The 21713-nt window shown below is 42.0% G+C and overlaps 2 protein-coding genes across 3 annotated transcripts in view; one reads left to right on the top strand and one right to left on the bottom strand.

Annotated features, from left to right (window-relative positions):
* The window catches only part of ctnnal1 (catenin (cadherin-associated protein), alpha-like 1), a 56009-nt gene extending 39589 nt beyond the window's left edge, over nt 1-16420 (top strand). Inside the window, exons 4-20 of one of the 2 annotated variants that reach the window (XM_082521242.1) lie at nt 153-272; nt 1666-1755; nt 2014-2184; nt 2751-2951; nt 5581-5667; nt 5945-6103; nt 6928-7020; nt 7973-8123; nt 8713-8750; nt 8841-8891; nt 9257-9411; nt 10962-11010; nt 11557-11613; nt 12915-13034; nt 13738-13821; nt 14024-14085; nt 14651-16420. In XM_082521242.1, coding sequence (XP_082377368.1) covers nt 153-272; nt 1666-1755; nt 2014-2184; nt 2751-2951; nt 5581-5667; nt 5945-6103; nt 6928-7020; nt 7973-8123; nt 8713-8750; nt 8841-8891; nt 9257-9411; nt 10962-11010; nt 11557-11613; nt 12915-13034; nt 13738-13821; nt 14024-14085; nt 14651-14876 — 1914 coding nt within the window. In that variant the 3' untranslated portion in view covers nt 14877-16420. The remainder of the gene's footprint in view (nt 1-152; nt 273-1665; nt 1756-2013; nt 2185-2750; nt 2952-5580; nt 5668-5944; nt 6104-6927; nt 7021-7972; nt 8124-8712; nt 8751-8840; nt 8892-9256; nt 9412-10961; nt 11011-11556; nt 11614-12914; nt 13035-13737; nt 13822-14023; nt 14086-14650) is intronic. The other variant, XM_082521243.1, reaches the window with a different exon arrangement.
* A 111-nt stretch (nt 16421-16531) lies between these two features.
* On the bottom strand, nt 16532-19312 carry abitram (actin binding transcription modulator). Its single transcript, XM_082521245.1, has 6 exons — nt 19138-19312; nt 18896-18947; nt 17257-17386; nt 17101-17177; nt 16953-17022; nt 16532-16694 (listed from the first exon to the last, which is right to left on the bottom strand). The coding sequence occupies exons 1-6, from the start codon at nt 19217-19219 to the stop codon at nt 16557-16559; spliced, it is 549 nt and encodes a 182-aa protein (XP_082377371.1). The 5' UTR covers nt 19220-19312; the 3' UTR covers nt 16532-16556.
* Nucleotides 19313-21713: the final 2401 nt, after the last annotated feature.

The following is a 21713-nucleotide window of genomic DNA, read 5'->3' as shown; positions in this document are numbered from 1 at the left end:
TTCGGTGGCCTTCAAGTAGAATCCAGGTTTAAAGCACTTCCACAGTGGCTTCATCTTTCTAACCCAAAAGCAACGACCAGGTTTTATACTGCCTATGATACCAAACTATGTGGCCATTTCCAGTGCTACTCTGATGTTCTTCCTGCTTTCAGGTTCTGGTAACGCTCGATCATCTGGAAAGAGTCAGCACCTTCCAGGAATTTGTTCAGATTTTCAGCCAGTTTGGCAACGAGATGGTGGAGTTTGCTCACCTGACGGGAGACAGACAGAATGTGAGTGGCATCTTAAGAAACACAATCTGGTTCTTTTTGCTTGAAGAGGATAAAAATCCTCAGTTTACTTAAAAAAAAAAAAAAATCCCTCATTAAATGAAAACGCTTGCAAATTTGTATCCGAAGTCTTTTCAATTCTGCAACACTGAAAAACATGTTTGTTTATTCATATCGGCCTAATCTTGCAAACATTGATTTCGTAAACGTGATTTTCTGAATGTGAAAGCAGGCGATGAAATTGCACTTTAAAACCTCATGTACCTACACTGTGAATGTGCCGGCAAACTCAGAACAAATCAATAACACACGTGTCAAATATTTACACTCCCCAGCAAATCAAACAATTACAGAGTAACAAGGCTTCCTCTGGTTTCTTTTGTTTCCATCAAGTTTCTTCATCTCTTTCAGTGTCTATTTATTCTCCCAACCAATGTCTCAATCCATAAAAGAAATGCACTGGTCAGTTATGACTCACATCTCTCAAATACAGTTTGCAACATGAGTCTGAGCTGTGCTTTTAGCAGTCCTTTCTCTTTGCAGTTTATCAGCTATCCAAATTTGCAAGACAAAACTTTTGCTCAAAGCTTCAAAAACAGTCCAACTTCAGGCAGCTAACTTTGTACTGTCAGAGAGTGCTAATCCTATTTTGATCCATACATCCAGCCTCTGCAGCTAAAGCGCTTTGCCTGCAGAAGTTGATGCAAAGTGCAACGGCTGCGATATCTCTACAGGGAGGGGAGGATCGACCATCCCTCTTTCTGAATTTCATCAGGTCTCGTGTTTTGACACACACGTCACGTCTCTCTCCAACGCTCCTCGTTGCTGTTAATGCTCTCTCCCCTCATTTGCCACCCTGTTTTGTGTGTGTGTGTGTGTGTGTGTGTGTGTGTGTGTGTGTGAGTGTCAACTCCAGCTCAAACACTCACACGCGCACACATTGCTTTAGAAAATCTACCATCTTCATCTATTGAGGCCAGGCGAGCACAGAGGCAAAAATAATGACAGATAATCACACCGTCTTTGTAATCTATGGCGAAGTGCCCAGAAAGGAGTTGATTCAGCTGCCTTTTCCAAATCCAGTATCTACATAATTCAAGCTGCCTATTTCTGAGCGGAGTACACAAAGAAGATGCGGCAGGTCAGCCACAGTGTATGTTCTTTTCTATTCCGGTAGCATCTCTTTTTGATAGATGACAGCTCACCTATTAAGTTTCATGTGTGTAACTTGGAAACGGATCTGTGTTTCGTTTGGGCGTCCCTTCACACAGCATGAAAGATTTGTTGAATAGCTTTGATGCTTCATGTCCCTTGCTCACCCTGAGAGTTCTAAGACGCCGTAACTTAAGTAAAGCCACCCAAAGCCATCTGGTGTGTGTGTGCGTTTGCGCTGCAGGACTTGAAGGATGAGAAGAAGAAAGCCCGGATGGCAGCAGCTAGAGCAGTGCTGGAGAAGTGCACCATGATGCTCCTCACAGCCTCCAAGGTAAACCGCCGGCCCACCAACACTGGGCCTCGAGGCAAGGTTTATAAATTCTGTTCGCCTTAAAGATTTAAAGCCTTCTCGGGTTTCTCAAGACTCAAGATTTTTGGCCCACTTTGGCTTTATTATTAACACCAACCAAAGTCACATCATCATAAAAGAAAAATACTATCTGTGGTTGAAAAACATGAAAAATGACAGAAGTTCAGAAGAGCACGACAGGGTGTAGGTTTGACATTTCACATCTTATCCCTACCAAAGACTTGCCTGAGGCACCCAGACTGTGAGTCGGCGCGGATCAACAAAGACGCCGTGTTCCACCGAATGCGCTGTGCCCTGGAGCAGGTCATCGAGATTGTCACTGAAGCACGGAGCTGTGGGGAGAACAGGATCCTTCCTGCCAGCATCTACAATGGCATCAAGGAATTTAAGGTAGGTTTAGAGATTACACTTCGCACGAGTCATGGTGAAGGCTTCAGATTAATGACGCTGACGTGTGTTAGCCCGTGAAGTTAAGTAGTGATCCTCTTTTGTTAATGCAAAGCGCTATTTAAGCGTCACAGCAGTTACTCATCATCAGATTTTTGGAGTGTTGATTTGTGGTCGCACAATTGGCATTTGTTGCATTCACGGTGTTTGCTGTAGCTTCAGATGTGACTCAAACAATCAACACAGAGGAGCAGACCTACTCATTTAGTAATTTGGCTCATACGGTTGAGTGAATCACCAGTAAACCTACCTCATGCTTACTAATCTTCTCTCTCCTCCGTGTGCGCTGATGTGCAGATGAAACAAACGAATACTTGTAAAAACATTTTTAAGGAGGGGTTTTTTCCACTGAGATAAAAGAAAGAGGAAAGTATTTTAATGAAAAGACCTGAGATGCTTATTGCTTTTAATGATCGTCCCGGCTGCTTTTAATCTCTTCTCATCTACTCTCCAAATGCTCCTTCAATTCACCGCAATTCCCAACTTTCCCCCCACCCTGCCTTCTGCAGTCCGGCGTGGAGTGCCTGCGGGAGAACCTATACTCCTTGTCACCGCAGAGCATGTCCAGCCAGCTGGAGGCTCTGGTCGAGCGGACAGAGGACTTCACTGATTCGGCCTACACCAGTCATGAGCAGCGTCAGGCCATCCTTGGACTGTGCCAGCTGGCGCGCCAGGACACCCAGCAGCTGGTACACGCCTGGGTTGAGGCGGTATGTTGGCACATGCAGACAGGCTTTCACAGATGTACACAGAGACACAGGAATATTCATAAAAAACCATACATTTCTGTATAAAGACTATCCACAAGTTCTTATCAGATTCGATTAGATAAAACTTTATTAATCCCTCGGGTGGGTTCCTCCGGGAAATTCGGTTTCCAATAGCACAGCACCGACAGAAGTTACAGAATGTGAGCAGAAATATACCATATATACAGATATATAAATACAGAGTATACAAAGGGATAAATAGAAAAAGAATCCAAGGGAATTGCACATTTCAAGTATTCTATAAGAGGCTTCAAGTATTGGTAGGTTAAAAAGATGCAAAGAGTAGGAGCTATAGATGCTGATGTTGAGTTATTGCAAAGAAAATACAATATGTATTTATTCTGATCCTTTTAAGACTGCTGTTTATCATATACAGGACTGTACAGAAGACTTGAGCAGCCCTAATTTCTTTATATTTTGCTACGAAAATAGGAAATGGGTGCAGTAATTAAAAAAACATCTGCAAACATATATGGAAATGCAGAATATAAGGCGAGAACAATTCTAATAAGCCTGAATATCAATATTTGGCATGACGACTTTTGTTCTGAACTCTCTTAGGCAGCTTTCTTGTGATTTGTTGAAATAGTCTTCGGGAATAGACGTCGAGGCTACTTGAGGAACATTCAAAGCCCTTCTTTGGATGTTGGCTGCCATTAGTTCTGTTCTCTGTCATCATGATCACATCCCAAGATGCTTAAAAAATGTTGCGGTACAGACTCTGGAGAGGTGAATCCATGACTGATAGTGCTGCTTTCTGTGTTTTCCTATCTAAGTATGCTTTTACTGCACCGATGATGTTTTCCAGATGCTATTACATGGTGGATCAAATCAGATTGTAGACAGACGGAGCCTCCACCATGTTTTGCAGATGGTTGTAGACTATTACTGTTGCACCTTTCTCCCAACTTCAGACCAGTTGCTACTGATTTTCAGTTAAGTTCTTGTGTAATTTGGCAAACCTCAGACCAATTCTGATAAGGCTTTGACCAACAGTGCTGATGAAAAGATCACCTTACCACTAACAGGTTCTGTGTCGGTTGGGTTTTTTTTCCTATTGCTTGACCTGCAGACACTGTTCATCTAATTTTTATTTTTAAAACCCGACACTTCTCCAATCCTCCACACAATTTCCTCATTTTTTTTAAAGAGACACTGCACACAATTATGAGAGATGCAGAGTTTTCCGTTAATAGCTCTTTAGGTTGGTCCAGAAATATTTTTTTGGGGAACAAATGATGTGTTTTGGTGACTGGCTTTTACTAACAGTGTCTGATGATGCATTTTAACTTTGATTCTTTGCTAAGTTGTCTGCTAAGCGTAGTTTGATCCCTTTTTATGTTTGAGTGATTGATAGGCCTCTTGACTTAACAAACAAAAAAATGGTCAGGCACAAGGACTGGACGGAAAATGAGTTTTAAACAGCCCATGTCAAAAGAAAAACTTCAGAAAGCTTGAAGAACTATTGCTTAATACCATTTTACAAAAGCAGTCTGGCTCCTTGGAGCCAGTACTGTATGAACATTCACTGCATTTGTTTTTAGTCTATTAGTCAGACAAAACAAGCACATTTAAACCACCACAGTGACCTCAGATAAATTCTGAAGTCAAAATGTAATAGATTTGAAAAATTAAAATATTAAGAAATTGTTAAAGAACATAATAGTCAGGCTTTGATAAATGTATTCTCAAGTGGAAACAATCTTGTGTTTATCTCTGCGCAGCATGCAGTGTGGCTGTTTAAACACAGCTCCGCAGACAGAAACTCATACAGGCAGACCCACACACATTAACATTAGGCCCCCCTCCTCCTACAAACTCACTTACTCATTCACCTTGCCTCCTCAGTTTCTTTTCACACATCTCTCCTGGAACAACATAGCATAATAACCCACCTGAATCACTGTTTTTACCGAGGCTCATTGAGCTGTGAAAGAAAATGTTGTGTTCCTCCTCATTCAGCGGTGGCTCCTTGGCCTTCAGAATTGATGGACTTGCGAAACGCAAGTCATTATGTTGCAGTTTCTAGTTGTAAACTTTTTTTTTTCCAGTGTACTCGGAGTACACAGAGATGCTACTGCTGCAAAACTGTACAGTACTGCCTCATCAAACCTTTGCAGCTGAAGGTCGTGTGGGGACTGGAACACTGCAATGTTTTCAAACTGCTGAGAAAGATGTGCAAATACTCTAGGATCTTTAATTTGTGCTTTTCAGTGTTGTTGTAGCACATTTAGCAGCATTTCTGTCTGAAATTTGGAGAAATTGCAGTGAATTACTTCAATTATGTAATTGCTTTGAATCTTTTTATTCATATTGCACTGAATCATGCGCTCTGCCTTCTTCTCTCCTCATATCCAGGATATAATGAGCCACAAATGTAATTAAAATATCAAAACCTGTGCTGCTAATGCACTCAATTCCTCTCTTTTTTCCAGTCATATCTCATACTCTACTCATGTAAATTTGTGTTTGTGTTAGTCTTCTGCTGCATGTTTATCTAATGGATGGAGCATGTAAAAGCACACGGTGTCTCATGTTTTATTCTCCTCTTCTTCTGTCATCGGAGCAGCAGTCTGTCCACGCCAAAGAGGCCACAAAGGACATGGAGGTGGCCATCCTGAAGACGTCCCAGAGTGTCAGCGACCTCAGACGTGAGGTGAGCAGCAGTCTGTTGCTGACTGTGAAAAGATGTTCCCGGTTACAGAATCGGACATAACTGAAATGCCTCTGACTTGCTGGTGGTGCCTCTGTAGCTGCTTTCCTCGCTTTTATTTTCCCAGCACCTCAGCCCACCTGCTGCTGCCTGTGTCACCTCTGCTCTTCTTACCTTTTTTTTTGTTTGGTTTTTTTGTCCCCGTTTCTCTTCAAATGATCATTCTCATTTGTGCCTTTTTTTAAAAGCTCTTTTATTTAACCTTTGTTGACTACGTCAGCTCCACAAGGTTGCGGTGGGCCGAGCCTCAGATTTGCTGAAAGTTCATGGGGAGCAGCTGCCTCTGCGGGCTCTCAAAGCAGCAGGCGCCGAGGGAAACCTGGAGGAAGTGGCAGAGTATTCGCGCACGCTCACTGAGCAGAAGGAGCAGCTGGTGGAGGTAGGTGGGATCAGGGGCACAGGGAGCAGAGGAACTAGTAGGAGGGTGACGGCTACTTGAATCTGTGGATGGAAATCAGTAGTAATGTTTGCATTTATCTGGTTCATTACCTTCTGATGTCACAGTAATCACTGCGCCTTTTTAGGAAAACATACTCATAAAATAAAAAAATTAAAATAGCACATTAAAAAAAACAGGTGCTTAAAAGAAAAAAAATGTTTTAAAATGTTAAAAATCAAAAACAATACTGATCATTGAGGTGCTCAGAAGATGACTTTGAGTGGATTATTGGTGAAAATGGAAGGGATTTTGTTTCTAATAGGTGAGATTCCACAATGCTTGAGCACAAAGGGTAGTTTATGCAAGACTTTTGTCTATAATTTTAATCATTTGGCCAAATGATTGCGTTTTTGCCGCCGAGTGTCATGCCGTTAGCATGTTCCTCTGCCAACAAGGTCATGTGATCTGACAGGTTTGTTACCAATTACTCAAAAAACATTAAGGACAGATTTGCATGAAAACTTCACCAGGTTGGCCTCATTTTAAGAGATTGGTCCAAATAGAAGTGATTAAATGGAAGTGGAGCTGATTCAGATTTGCAGCCAGGAATTTTTTGGAAGGATTGTTTACCATTGTGGGAGAGGGCAAAACTGGATCGTCACAATCTTCACACAAACATGTCAAGTATTTTAAAAAAAGAATTGCACATTCTTAATTTAGAGCTGTGGACTTTTTGTGCTGGGGGTATACATACTGCTCTTTTTAGGGATTGCCTCATGTATGCTTTGTGTCAGAAGCTTTATTTTCCATCTGTTTCACTCCAGACGTGTCGGCTGTTGTGCCATGTGTCGGGCACAGAGCCATTAGAGATCACCTGCATACACGCTGAGGAGACCTTCCATGTCATTGGTCCACAGGTAACACAATCTGTCTAAACATTATCCGTATAAATAATTACTTTATTAAATTCAGCACTATTAATATACGCCCTTGACCGAATGTGTAAATAGCAGTAGATGGGAGTAAAGAGTCTGGTAAGTAATAAAAGTTGACTTAATTAAACTGCAGATACGGGTCGTTCCATTCAGCACTTTAATTGTGTGTCTATTAAGTCAAACTGGTCATTCTGTGGTTCAGGTGTAAAAATCAAACATGGGTAATAGTCTTCTTAATACGGAGGAAAAGTAGACGCTTAACTTCCCATCTCCTCCGTCTTCCTCCCACATCTTCAGTCCTTGGCTGAGAACATGCTGTCCACTTAGTCCCTCATCCCAGATCTAATTATGTTTGCTCTTAGAAACCATCCATGCCCGTAATTATCCGGCAATGTAGAATGTTCCCGCCTTGCAGCGCTAATGTCAGGCCCCACATGACTCCGCAGTAATGACTCCGCTCCTAAGTTCAAAGGTCAGCCAATCAATAACCGTGCGGCATGAGGGTGGTAGTGGTGATATCTCTCTCTCTCTCTCTCTGCACCCAGAGTAATGCGGGGGTGGCCCAGAGGGTAATTGGCTATTAAATACTACACTGTAGAGGATGGACATTGGGGGAAGGGAGGTGGTGAATAAGTGCGCTGGTGGTCATGTTTCATATTTGTCAAATTTTTCGAACATCGTACGTCAGTTTGATGTCAGGACCAGAAGTGTAGATATAAATTGCTACATATGTGTGAAACCGCTTCAGCGTGACTCATGCTGAACTGTACTTAGCTGCCTGAACCCATTTTATGATGATAAGTCCTTAAATACTTAACAGTTATACAAGCTCAATTTATGAGCTTCATTCACAGGCACTTGGTTTACATTTTAGATCAACAGCAGCATATGTATGAATGTAGAATGTATCAGAATTGTTCACTCTTCTGCTCAGATCATCTCAGCAGCCCAGACGCTGGCTCTCCACCCATCTAGTAAAATTGCAAAGGAGAACCTGGAAGTGTTCTGCGAGGCCTGGGAGTCGCAGCTCTGTGACATGGCTCTGCTGCTGAGAGAGATCAACGACGTCTTTGAAGGCAGGCGAGGTCAGTTGAAATCACTTCATTGGTTGTCTGTGTCCATTCAGGTGAGTTGTGGTAAAAGGAGAGTACAAGTATGGGTGAGTTATAAAGGGCAAGGGAGTAGAGGTCAATGTGCCATCTGTGGTGTCTTAACTTTGGGGGGGGGGACAAAAAAAGAAAGGAAAGAAAAGAAGATCCAATTCTATGAGAAACCTTGATGAATCATTTTCTTCTTGAAATTTTCAGCTGTATTAATAAAACTTAAGGCAGGCAGTATGAATGTATCTTTTCAAAATTAGTCATCACAGACCGTGGGAAGCTTTCTATCAAAGGAGTAACATCAATGCCATTGAACATCCCTGTATTCATTCCACCTCTTTACACTTTCTCTATTTATTATTGTGCCAATAACCAGAAGTGTCCGAGTCATGGACAACCGCTCTGACGAGCTCTGCTGTTTGCACACTCGGTCACACACGCAGAGACAGAAAGTAGATACTCGAGTGTATTCACGTGTGCTGCGCAGAAGTCTGTGTGCACGTATTTGTTTGAAAGTTAGATCCAAGTACTTTTACACGCTGTCCTTATAACAACAATAACTCTTTCTTCCTAGGAGACAAAAGGCCTTATTTGTCACTTCCTAGACCTGGGGTGAGTCTCACACCATTCATCCTCATAAATGTCTCAATGATACAAACGTTTGTAATCCTCTGATTAATACCGCTCTCTTTTTCTCCACAGAAGCACTTGGCGAACATGAAGACTGCCAAGGCTGTCAAGTTGGATGCAGAGGTAGCGCACACACCACCAAATCCTCGGGCTTTCAGCACAATACATCACGTCTCATCTTGTACCGTCTTTTGGCAGCAGTATATTCATCTCTAGGAAACATTGTGTCACTCTCTTGAAGAATTGATCGAGTTTGTATGGTAATGTGCTGCAATTTTGTTGGGCAGCACTTTTTCACACGCTGTACCGCCACAGAAAGCAGGATTATGCTGATTACAGGCTTTCCGAGTGTGTAAACAAGTGAAAAGTACCCTGCTGGCTAATATACACTTTTAAAAAGACATCAATTACACTTCATCAAAAAGATTTGTGTGGTTTTTAAATTTTTTATTTATTTATTTTTTCCTTTTGCGCTTCTGCGTGCCCAGGAGCAGACAAGTATGGCCAAGCTGGGTCTGGAACTTCGTCTTCTGTCGTCAGATGTAGACACAGAGGTGGAAAAGTGGGAGGACCAGGAGCATGAAATTGTCCGGCAGAGCCAGAGCCTCGCCAGTATGGCCTACAACATGTACCTGTTCACCAGGTAGCCTTCTAGTATCGCACTGACACATGCACACAAATTTTTTTTATATTATTTTAAAGCTCAGTGTTGTCAATCCCCTTAATCATCCCCGTTAATCTCTTAAGAGACATACAGAGCAAAAGTCTTGAGCCACCACTCTTTATATTTTGCTAGGAAAATGTGTCTGTGATCATTATCGTGCTGAAAAATGAAACTGAAGCCACTCAGACACTTCCCAAATGCTACTGCAAAAACGTGAACTGTGTTCATAACTCCCAAAAGGTTGATTCTGTTCATCTGGACGTAGCGTTTTCAGTGGGAGAAATGTTTCGTCATTTATCCAAGTGACTGATCAAAGACCATTAATCATTGATCTTAGTGTTTTAAGAAGATCCCCAAACCCAACAACAGCAGTGTTTTTACAGATGAATGTAGACATTCAGTGTTGTAGCTCTCTTCTGACTTCCTCTGTACATATCGACAGTGATTCGAGCCATTAGATTCAAATTTTGATTCATCACTCTCTTGGGGTGGCTGTAGCTCAGGAGTTTGAGCACGATGCTAAATCCCAGGTTGTTCTCCAAATGCATTCATTGCAGCGTGAAAGTTAGAAAGTACTTAGGCATAGAAAAAAGTGCCATATGAATGGAGGTGAATGGGTGAATGTTATATAAAGTACTTTGAGTGCTCTAGTAAAGTAGAAAAGCACTATATAAGAACCAATCCATTTACCATTTACCACACTATAAGACCCGTTGTCACTCATTTTTCAATTGAGGTCTTGTGTAATTTAGCACACCTCAGTCTTTTATCCCACTTTCCCTTCTTGAAGGATTGCCTTGACAGACACACTTCCACCAAGAACAAGGTCCAGATGCATCTCAGGTCTTGGGTTGTGTTTTGTTCCCATTTCTTAAAGACACGACTTTGAGCTACTTTTCATCTGCTGTAGATAGTATTTTTTTTTTAGCCGTGCTATTTCTTCTCTTGGTGCAAAAATGCTATTTCATGCCTGTCAGACTGTGTTATCTTTGACGGTTTTTTTTCTGGATTCGACTTATAAATGGGAACTTTTTTTTTTTTTTTTTAAATTTTCCAACAGGCTGCTAGTAACAAAGTGTCTAAAAACACAATTTGCTAAGTTGTCAGTTATGTGCAGATGCAACACTGGTTCATCGCTTGATTTAGGTGACTTTTTATGCTTAAATGATTCATAAAGTGTAACGTCCATTAACAAATAAACAGCAAAAACATTGTACTGAAAATGGTCCGGTACAAGGACTGGACTGGAAATGAGTGAAAAAGCAGCCAATGTCCAAAAAACCAACTTTTAGAGACCTTCAGAAAGCCTGGAGAACTATTGCTCAAGACCACCTTTAAAAACTTACAAGAACATTTCAGTCATTTGAAGCAAATTCTAAAGAAATGTGGCTTGTCTCAAGACTTCTGCACGGTACTGTATTTTCACAGATATTTTCTAAACAGAGTTGATTGCTTTGGAAGATGTTTGCCCTTGTGCATATTTCTAATCCGAGCTTCTCTTTATTATTTCCTGCATGATTGATCCACAGAGGGGAGGGACTGTTGAAAACAACGCTAGATCTTTTTCATCAAGCTGAGGTATTTTTCATTAAGCTTGCTCTGTTTGTTTTCCTTCTATTTTATTGAAGTTGTAAATGAACGCATCTATCGTCCCATTCCACCTGATACACGCTGAAGCTCGCAGATCGATAGGTTAGTAAATGCAAGGATCCCTTCATTCACGACCCTGAAATGCAGATTTCACCGGGCATTACGGGGATTTATGAGTGCAGTGGGAATATAGCGTGGCAGATTCCCGGCCATCTCTGGCACATGGTGTAACAAGGTTTGTGCGTACGAGTGTTTCCTATTGAACTGGGATCTTTGCCAGTAATGTACAGTCATTTGTAGAATCAGGGACCGAAATGTCAGACAGGATTTATTCAATTTGTGTTGAGCAGGGGAGATAAGCGAGGAAGAGGAGCGAGAGGGGAAAGAGACGGGAAGGCACACTGATAAGAAGAGCCAAGAAAAATCATAGTATTTACTGACTAGGCTTCTTTTTAGTTAAGAGAGCTTTAGTTTTTCTTCTGTGTGTGTGTGCAAGTTGTTTGATTTTTGTCTCTTTTCTGACCTACTCTTAAGGTTCTTTCTGAAGAGGGGCTCCAGCTGTGCTCATCTCTCCGCACTTTTTCCTCTCAGGTATATTCCCATGCAATTAATCTATCTTGAACACACCAAAGCACAACGATTCATATAATGCAATTCCAAATAATGTTTTTTTTCTACAGTAGGCATTTATAAAGAAATCTAATATAAAGAACAAAAGGGTTTTTTTTCCAAGTAGAAATAAAATGAATACAGTTGAGTATGAACCAGGAGAGAAGTTCACTTTATGCACAGTATTTTCTTGCTTGTCTTGTAGCATGTGATTGGCTGCAGCGTAGTAAGACAGAGCTAAAGAGATCGTTATAGCAAAGCTATAATGAAAGAATTGTTTATTTTCTCCTGAAAATGGGGAGATACTAACCAACTCTGTGCACACACACACACACACACACACACCCTCCGATACTAATACACACCCGTATCACACGTTGTGGCATGCCACGGTGCCAGGTCTGGCTTATAAATCACACAGCGAGAGCAGGAAATTAAGGCTGTCACACACTTTCACCATCCTCTTGTCCTCCTCTCAGACTCCAGTTTCAACAAAAGTAGCCTTGGTGCTTTCCTTCCTTTTAGCTCTCAACAAACTTCTTCCTCAGGTCCTCCAAGTTTAATTAAATGGCTCCTTTTGACAGCCTTTAACGACTGCCATTTGTCACCGCCGTGTGTCCGAGGCTGCGTGTGTTTGCGCACATGTGAATGGGCAGAGGGGGGTGAGAGCGGAGGGGGAGGTGGGTTGACTGCGACCGCCCAGGAGCAATTCATAATCAGGAGGCCCGGCTCTTCAGCTTCCTTCATGCTTTCTGATTAATTACATCAAACAAACTGGTGCTAATGGAGTCCCTCTGTCTCACCCTCCACTCCTGTAGTTCTTTGGCACCAAACACACAAAGCACATCTGTGTAGCTCTAATTATGCAGATGAGATTAAGCATTTTTTTTCTTACTAAGGTTTAAGAGGTTTTATATGTTGTTGCTGGGCATGAATGACAAGGGATTGAGGTCTTGGGTCATTGGTGGCATGTATCTGTGTAGACTACGATCTGGGGATTAACTCGGATGGATAACAGACTTAAGCAGCAGATCATGGCTATTGCTGATGGATTACATCAAGCAGCCCTTTTTTTTAAAAAAAAAAACGTCTTTTTCTTTAATCCACTTCTCCTTTTCCCGATGCTTAATTTGTATTTGACCACGAGCCCTGTGAATCTCGTTCAGTAAATCTATCAACGTCTGCACATATTAACTCTCCCAGCGAAGTGCCGTTATAAAACAGTGTCTTCTGTTCTGAAAGACATCCCACCCTCCCTCTGTGTGTACCTCTCTCTGTTCCAGTTGGTTGATGAGGAAAAGACTGTGGTGATGACAGAAATGGAGAAGCTGCTGGCTTTGTGCCAACAGCTGCAGATGGGGGCTAAGACTCCTGTACAGGGCAAGGCTGCCACCTTCCAGAAGGTAACCATACTACACCTGTCTGTGTTTTTATCTCTCTTCTTGTTAGTGTCTGCACTCTTTATTAGGAAAAAAAGAAAACCAATTACTTATTTTTGCCTGAAGTCTGTTCGGTTTGGTGGACGTTAAATAAGTAATATCACAGAGATCGAACAAAGCAGATAAAGAGTGTTTCCACTGAAGGACCGAAGAAGCTCTGACACTATCACAACTATCACCCCAACAACCAATGGGTATCATTAAAGCGCTGAACACACAATAGGGCATGACTAATTGTGTTCATTACTGGCTTCAGAATAATCTTTCAGTTATCTTTGAGTAATACGAACATCTAACGCAGGATGCTGGGTTAATGAATGTCTATGAGGAATTAATGAGCACCTTGGACGGGGATGAGCTGCCTTTGCTCACCTTGTAATAAAGGCGCTGGTTTGGAATCAAAAGGACACGATGAAGAGTAGCATGCTCAAGGCTGATTAATTAGTGCCTCTTTTATATGTATTGGCTCCCGCCTCTATATCTCTTTACCTTCACATCGACCGTATCATTTATCTCGAACGGTAGAGAGAGCCTGTCTTACGGGGGTTGGTAGGACATGGATGAGGAAACGTTAAATTACAGGGTCAGTGTAGTTTAGTGCTGCTGCTGCAGTGAATCTCTATGCGTGGACCCTTAGTGATGTATTATTTTACGTCTGTGCTTTCAGGTGGACTCATTCATTCAGGCAACCAGGAGCATCCTGAGTGTGGTCCTCTCCCTCCTGCCATGCTTTAACAAGCTCAATAGAAAGGTGACATCCACTGACCTGGACACTTTATTGACAGGCAGCTTGAACATATATACGAAAGTATAGAAAAAGCTTGGAGATCTTATTATCCAGATACATATGCAAACATCACAGCACGCTGACACTTGCAAACATGTACCTTTTATTTTTAGCACGCAGCAGATATACAGCAGCGCCTGTGTTCATTTCTAGCTATGTTTTGCAGGGGATGGTCAATATCTTTGCCTCCTTTTTTTGCTGTCTATCAAAAAAGTCTCCAGTGAGTTGGTAAGTGTCTGCGATTTTGAGCTGAAATCCTTGTTGAAGCTAAAAGGTGTCAGTTGTTGGACTGATTGCCACTGAAGCACATTCACAAGATCAAACCGTAGACTGTAAGCAGAAAGCTGCAGCTGGCATTGGCAACTTTTTACTCGAAGCCACTCTTTGGGCTTTAAGTTCAACACATCATGATTTTCGAGAGCCACAAGTGACCGCATCTACACCAGCGCGTGAAGGAGTGCTATGTTACCGGCTAGGTAGTGAGTTCAATTAAATTCAGTTTTATTTATAAAACAGTTGCCTCAAGACGCTTTAAAGTTGCATCCAGAGATGGTATAGATTTTAAACTAATTTCTGGAAAAAAAAAAGCTTGGTGATGTAGTTTTTTTTGGGTTTTTTTAATAACATAAACACAGCAACATAAAAAGAACTGACTCCAGTACAAGCAATCAATATTTCATATAAAAATATTGATTATGCCAGCTTTGTGTGTATAAACAGTTAGAAACGAGCCATTGTATTTTGCCGTTTGTTTGTTTTTTCACTTTTACTCTCCTGTGTCATTTACTTTCAGTACAAGTCAGAGAGGAACAGCCTCAGTTCCCCGCAGGATTGGAGAGAAAGGCAAGACGCATCCACACCTGTCAAAGAGGAAGGAGCTCTCAACACCAAGAACAGCAACGGATTTGGCGTTAAATCTTTGGAGCAGCACATGGCTGGTCTCAACCTCCTTGAGAGCAAATAATACCAGGCAATCTCTTCCTTTGTCCACTCTTCCCGATAAAGCAGCACATAGCTGACCTCACCTCTCTGGAGAAAATATGATCTTAGAAATAGCCCCAGTCCCCACCCCCATCCGTCATTCAGTACTAGTCTGGTAAAGATGGTTGACTTGGCTCAACCGGAATTTGCATTTCCTGCCTGGATGATGTTTGCACAAGGAAAAAAAAAAAAAGGAAAAGCAAGTCTATGCTCTCTTTCCCACTGAGGTTGATTTAATCCAAGGTAGCGTTTCACCTGAAGCACCAGTTCCACCCCAGTCCACAAGATGGAGTTATTACTACACACACACAAAAAAAAGTTTTCAAAAAAAGTGAGGCCTGTCACAAACCTGATTTTTTTTTTTTTTTTTTTTTTTTAATATTTTTTCTTGCTTCTGAATTAATAAACTAATTAAAAGTCAGGAGAGAACTCCACTTGATGCTCAGCTCAGCCATACATCTATCTTCACTATGTGCCTCTGTGTGACAAGCCTCTGTGTTTTGTGGTGTTCTGTAATTGTGTTGCACAAGTTATGTAAAAAAAAAAGTAAAATTAAGATCCACAATGCATGACGCCATCATTACCAAACCCCCGTGTTTGAGTCTCCTGTGGTCACAGCCTTGTAATGTGACACTTTCTTTGTAATGCGCGCCACAGCAGTACACCACGATCACTTGCATTATATTGAGCACCTCATTTACATTAGGTTTTACAAGCTGACCACACTACATAACATGCAATGGATGTCTAATAGCCATTATTGTACGACATTCCCCATGTGCCATGCTAGTAGGAAAATGCAAAAAAACAAAAAAAAACAAAAACAAATGCCAAATACGATTGTTCTTGCGTCTTCTTACTGTTATAAAATATAAAACATAGTCCTCCAGTGTTAATGGAGACACTTTTATTTAAGCCGGGTTTCTCGACTTGATCGAACCTCTGTTTATATTGTCCTGAGAATTATACGAACCAGTCTACATGGCATACTTTCTCTCAAAGAAATGAAACAAGTTTGAACTGGCACACGTGTAAAGTGGAACCTTGAAGTGTACTTGTTATGAAGACTATCATTGTGAAGCTGCCTAACAGACCATTATGTATTAAATGGTATATATTACTTGGTACTTGAAGCATATGTATCCCGAGGTAATCACTTTGGTACTAGGAGAGGGAGTTAGAATGAATGAAATGTATAACCACACAGGAAGCTTTAGAGAATCACTGTACAGTGTGAGAGCAGCTAAGACTGCTGGGTAACGTAGTGTCGCCAGAGATGTGACGAAATCGTATCTAGTTTTGGACCACCGTTTCTTTTGATGATTCAAAGGTTAATAAAAGTGACACAAAAAAATAAACAATATTTTTCTTAAATTATTGTTTGTCTTTCTTTATATTCGACAGAAATACTTCAAACTCATGATTAGTATGTAACAAGAAAATAAAAGCCACTGTTCATGCGTTCTACTAGTTCCTTATTATATTTATCAAATTGGCAAATCCAAGCATAGACAAATTACTTGAAATCTGACTGCTTCTTGGATCCTTAAAATGTTAAACACTTTAAAAAAAAAAGGAAAAATATAGAATAACCTAGATACACAGTGCTTCATTATAAACAAAAGCCTTTCAGTCTTCTGCTAACTTTTAAGTGCATGAGGGAAAGAAACTCTCCCACAATAGAACGGGCTTGAATAAGGCAGGAATGTGGGGAACTGTCAAGATGGTTGGGACTGGGCAGAGCTGCGTTTGGAGACGATGTTCTCAAACTCGTCTCTGTTTAGAAGATTTTCTGTGATGCTCTTGCTCTCTTCAAACTTTGGCAGGATGACGGCGATGTATCCTTCGGTGGATGGCTGTAGAGATTTGACAAACCAAGCATTGTTACATGTGTTTATGAACCTTTACTAGTGTTATCTAATCTCCTCATAGGCATATGAAGCCGTGTCACCATCAGGTATGCTAAATTAATGTCAACTACTCATGTAAGGGTGTTTAACAGGGAAAAAAAAAAAGGTACAGTACGCAGTAATAGTATGCAGATGGAGACATGTTAAAGATGACATGTAATGTACTTTACATTTACATGTGTAAGGTAAAATTGTAGGTTTTACCTTTTCCAGCAAGAGATTCGGAGTTTCTAAAATGTTCTCATTGACTTCCAGAAGACGACCCCGAATGCAGCTAAAACAGCCAGTGATGAAGATGTATGAGCACGTGGAAGATAAATATATACTTTAACAGTCAAAGACAGACTTTTACCTGTAGATTGTGTACTCTGTTTCATCTGTGCATGTTATCCTGCATAACGGTGCAAAATCAGTAAGGAACTGTCCCCCCTGTCGTACAGGCCAAAAAAGGAATGTTAGGATAAATGTACGAGCACACAGACCAAAATCCAGAGCTTTATTAACTTACCCGCTTGGACTTCCCAGAGACTTTATTTTCCAGCCGACTGCAGCCATTACTGATCTGGTAATTGATGCTTTTGATTGTGCGTCCGTTTTGTAGAATTGGGTGAGTCTCTGCTAAAGTGATGACACATATTCTGCCAAGAAAAACATTTTAAGAATCTATCAAGCGCCTTTTAAAATCTATATTTCTCTAGCGACATACTGATGTAGAAGTGATATAAATCACTCATACCGAGCAGGGACTATGTTGTGTAACAAATACAGTGTAATGTAGAATCAAATTATTATTATTCCCCATTTTCTCAATTTCTTTCCTGAGAAAACTTCCACTTAGTCATGATCAGGCCTACAAAATACATTAAGCTGCTGTTCTTCTTTTAGCTGTTCCCTTTAGGGGTTTCTTCAAACCACTCAACTTGAACTGTCCCTCCAATGAACTCATTTCTAATCTTGTCTATTCAGGTCACTCCCAATGAAAATCTTAACACCTCCAGCTCAGAGCTTCCTGTCTTTTTGTCAAAGCCACCGTCTCCAACCATACATCATAGTAGGTCTCACTACGATCAGAAAAATATTCCCTTTCACTCTTGCTGCTATCACTCTGCCACAAATCACCTCTGACATTCATCTCCACCCCGCTTGCACTCTCTTCTTCACCTCTTTTTTGTGCTGTCTGTTGCTTTTGACACCAGGTATTTATACTCTTCTACTGTCACTACCTCTACTCCTTGCATGTTCATCTTTCCATCTGTCTTCATTTTCATTCACACACATATCAAGTCTCGCGTCAACTGACTTTCATCCCTCTTCTCACCAATGCGTATGTCTACCTTATCAGGTTCTCTTTCACCTGCGCCCTATAGAGCACAATGTTGTCTGCAAACATCATAGTCCACAGAGACCCCTGGCTGACCTCATCTGTGAACCTGTCCATTACCACTGCAAACAAGGAAGGGGCTCAGAGTGGTGATGTCATGCCATGCCACTGCTACCTTGAACTCATCTGCGAGTCCTACCAAAGACCTCACTGTTGTCTCCCGGTCCTCATACATGTTCTGCACCACTCTCACATACTTCTCTCCTACCCCTGATTTCCTCATGTAGTACCGCACTTCATCTCTTGGCACTGTATCACATTCTTTTTCTTGATCCAACTCCTGACCTTCCCTGTACTCCTTCATCACTCTCAAAGCATATTTGTAACTGTAGTGCTCTTTCTTAGCGTACTTCCTCTCTTCTTAACATAGCTTCAATAAATCTTTCCCATATCTTCATGGTATGGCTCATCAACTTTACCCCTCTGCAGTAACTAAAGCTCACACTTGTTCTTGAAAATCTGTACCAATACACGTCTTCTGTATTCCTCAGGTATTCTCTGACTTTCCAAGATCGTGCCAAACAAATCTTAGTCCAAGACAATTCCATACCTCCACGGGTATGTCTTCTGGACCAACTTCCTTTCCACTCTTCATCTTTTTCATGGCTATTCTCACTCCCTAATTCACCACCTGTCTTCTCTCATGCGTCAGGAAGAGCATCCAGCGTAAAATCTTAGCCAAATCAAACATACAAAAGGGCCATTAACATACAGTGACTCATAGCAATTGGTGTGACTCATGGTCACTTGGTCAACCTCCTGTTACCTGTTTGAATGCTGTAAGATGCAATGGTCCTCGCATGGCTTTCCCTTCATGTCTAAAAACAAAAAATGAAAAAAGGTGTTCGTGACATTAAAAGCAAAATAAAAAAAACCCCCATCTATTCAGACTAAAACTAAAAGTTAACGCCATCTCCCCCTGAACACTTAAGTTCACCTAACGTTAGCTCACTTAGCTTAGCTACTTAGCAAGTATAGATGAGACACGTTCACATGGACGTTATTTACCGGCTCTGTACCAGCGTGTGTAATATCGGTCGATAACTGAAGGAGCATTTGCTTTGGTATCTTCATGTTCCACGCTCTCCATGTAAAATAATAACACTGGAAAATTAATTTAAGGTATTAGCTTGGCGTCAACTTGTCTTGTCGGACAGTAAATAGTGCAGCACCGGGCAGTCCGTCCTTGAAATATATCCGAAAACCCCAAAGGCAAATAATTCTGGCTGTTCTTTTGTTTTGTACAGCGATTCGCATTTCTTTGTAGTGAATCTTCATTGACAGCAATAAACAATAAATTATTAAGTTTAATATGTTCACCAGAAGAGCTGGTAACTAACTACAGATAGTATCTTTTGAACAGTCTCTCACTTTTCACTAATCACAATATATAAGATTGAGACAAAACAAAAAAACTTCAACCCTCCAGAAAAAAGGTCTTTCAAAACTTTAAAAAACGGTCTTTATTATTTCTATGCATGGAAACGTGCTTTAAGCGTTCAAATCTTACACAACAGAAAAAAGGGAAATCCACATTAAGTTATAGTGGAATAAACACACAAGTACATTTATTTACAAGTAAGTGTGTGTGTGTGTGTGTGTGTGTATATATATATATATATATATATATATATATATATATATCCCCCGTAGCCGGTTACCAAGATTACGTGAAGTACCCTCAGAAGGTCTGCTAGATGATGTTAATGCAGCACTACGGACAATACCTACAACCACGGTTACCGACACTAACAAGCTGATCTACAATACGGCAGCAGTGATCAGTGAGATGCTTGGCTACAAGTTGAACAGCCACAAGGGGCAGTACCCTCCATGGAGAAGGAGGCTAGAGGGCAAGATCAAAGTAGCACGGAGAGAGGTTAGCCAACTAACGGAGTTGCAGAAAGGTGCGACGAATAAGGTGCCTAAGAAATACAGCAAGCTGTCCATACCTGAGGCCTTGGAAACTGCCAAGCAAAGACTCACAGCCTTGGCCAGCCGCTTGAGGAGGTACACCAGAGAGATAGAAGGCAGGAGAATAAACCAGCTGTTCTCCACAGAACCAGCAAAGGTGTACTCTCAGTGGCAAGGGAACAATAAGAGAACAGCACCACCAAGGCTGGAGACGGAGCAATACTGGAAGAGCATATGGGAGAAGGATGCAACCCATAACGGCAATGCTCAGTGGCTAGAGGATCTGAGGGCAGACCACAGCGACCTCCCTGAACAGGGTCCAGTAGCCATCACAGTGGCAGATATCCAAGAAAGGGTCTCCAGTATGAAGAGTTGGACAGCACCAGGGCCCGACATGGTTCACGCCTACTGGCTGAAGAAGCTAACTGCACTCCACGAGCGTCTGGCAGCACAAATGAACCAGCTGCTAGTTAACGAGATACACCCGGAATGGCTAACTGAAGGCCGGACGGTCCTGATCCCCAAGGACCCCAAGAAGGGACCGGTCCCCTCCAACTACCGACCAATAACCTGCCTCAGTACTACATGGAAGCTCCTGTCAGGCATCATATCGGCTAAGATGAACAGGCACATGGGTCAATACATGAGCGGGACACAGAAAGGAATTGGCAAGAATACCAGAGGCGCAAAACACCAGCTACTGGTAGACAGAACAATCAGCCGAGACTGCAAGACCAGACTGACCAACCTGTGCACTGCCTGGATTGATTACAAGAAGGCCTATGACTCAATGCCCCACAGCTGGATACTGGAATGCCTAGAATTGTACAAGATCAATGGGACCCTAAGAGCCTTCATCAGGAACTCAATGGGGATGTGGCGTACAACACTAGAGGCCAACTCCAAGCCCATAGCACAAGTTACCATCAAGTGCGGGATCTACCAAGGAGATGCTCTGTCCCCACTGCTGTTCTGCATAGGCCTGAACCCCCTCAGTGAGATCATTAACAAGACTGGCTACGGATACCGACTACGGAACGGAGCAGTTGTCAGCCACCTCCTGTACATGGATGACATCAAGCTGTATGCCAAGAGTGAACGAGACATCGATTCACTGATCCACACTACCAGGCTATACAGCAATGACATTGGAATGTCGTTCGGACTGGAGAAGTGTAGTCGGATGGTAACAAAGAGAGGGAAGGTAGTCAGAACTGAGGGGATTGAACTACCAGAAGGCAACATTGCAGACATAGAGGACAGTTACAAGTACTTGGGGATCCCGCAGGCGAATGGGAACCATGAAGAGGCCGCTAGAAAAGCTGCAACCACCAAGTACCTGCAGAGGGTCAGGCAAGTCCTGAGGAGTCAGCTGAATGGTAAGAACAAGATCCGGGCCATCAACACGTACGCCCTGCCCGTGATCAGGTACCCTGCTGGGGTAATAGGCTGGCCAAAGGAGGAGATAGAAGCCACTGACATAAAGACAAGAAAGCTCCTTACCATGCATGGAGGGTTTCACCCCAAGTCCAGCACCCTGAGGCTGTACGCTAAGCGGAAGGAAGGGGGCCGGGGACTGGTGAGTGTCAGCACCACAGTCCAGGATGAGACAACGAACATCCAAGAATACATTGGGAAGATGGCCCCAACTGACCGAGTGCTCAGTGAAT

This window comes from Aulonocara stuartgranti (assembly GCF_965226115.1).
Source record: "Aulonocara stuartgranti genome assembly, chromosome: 22".
NCBI classification, from domain to species: Eukaryota; Metazoa; Chordata; class Actinopteri; order Cichliformes; family Cichlidae; genus Aulonocara; species Aulonocara stuartgranti.
The sequence above is the reverse complement of the archived record's forward strand: the minus strand, read 5'-3'. Positions and strand labels throughout refer to the sequence as shown.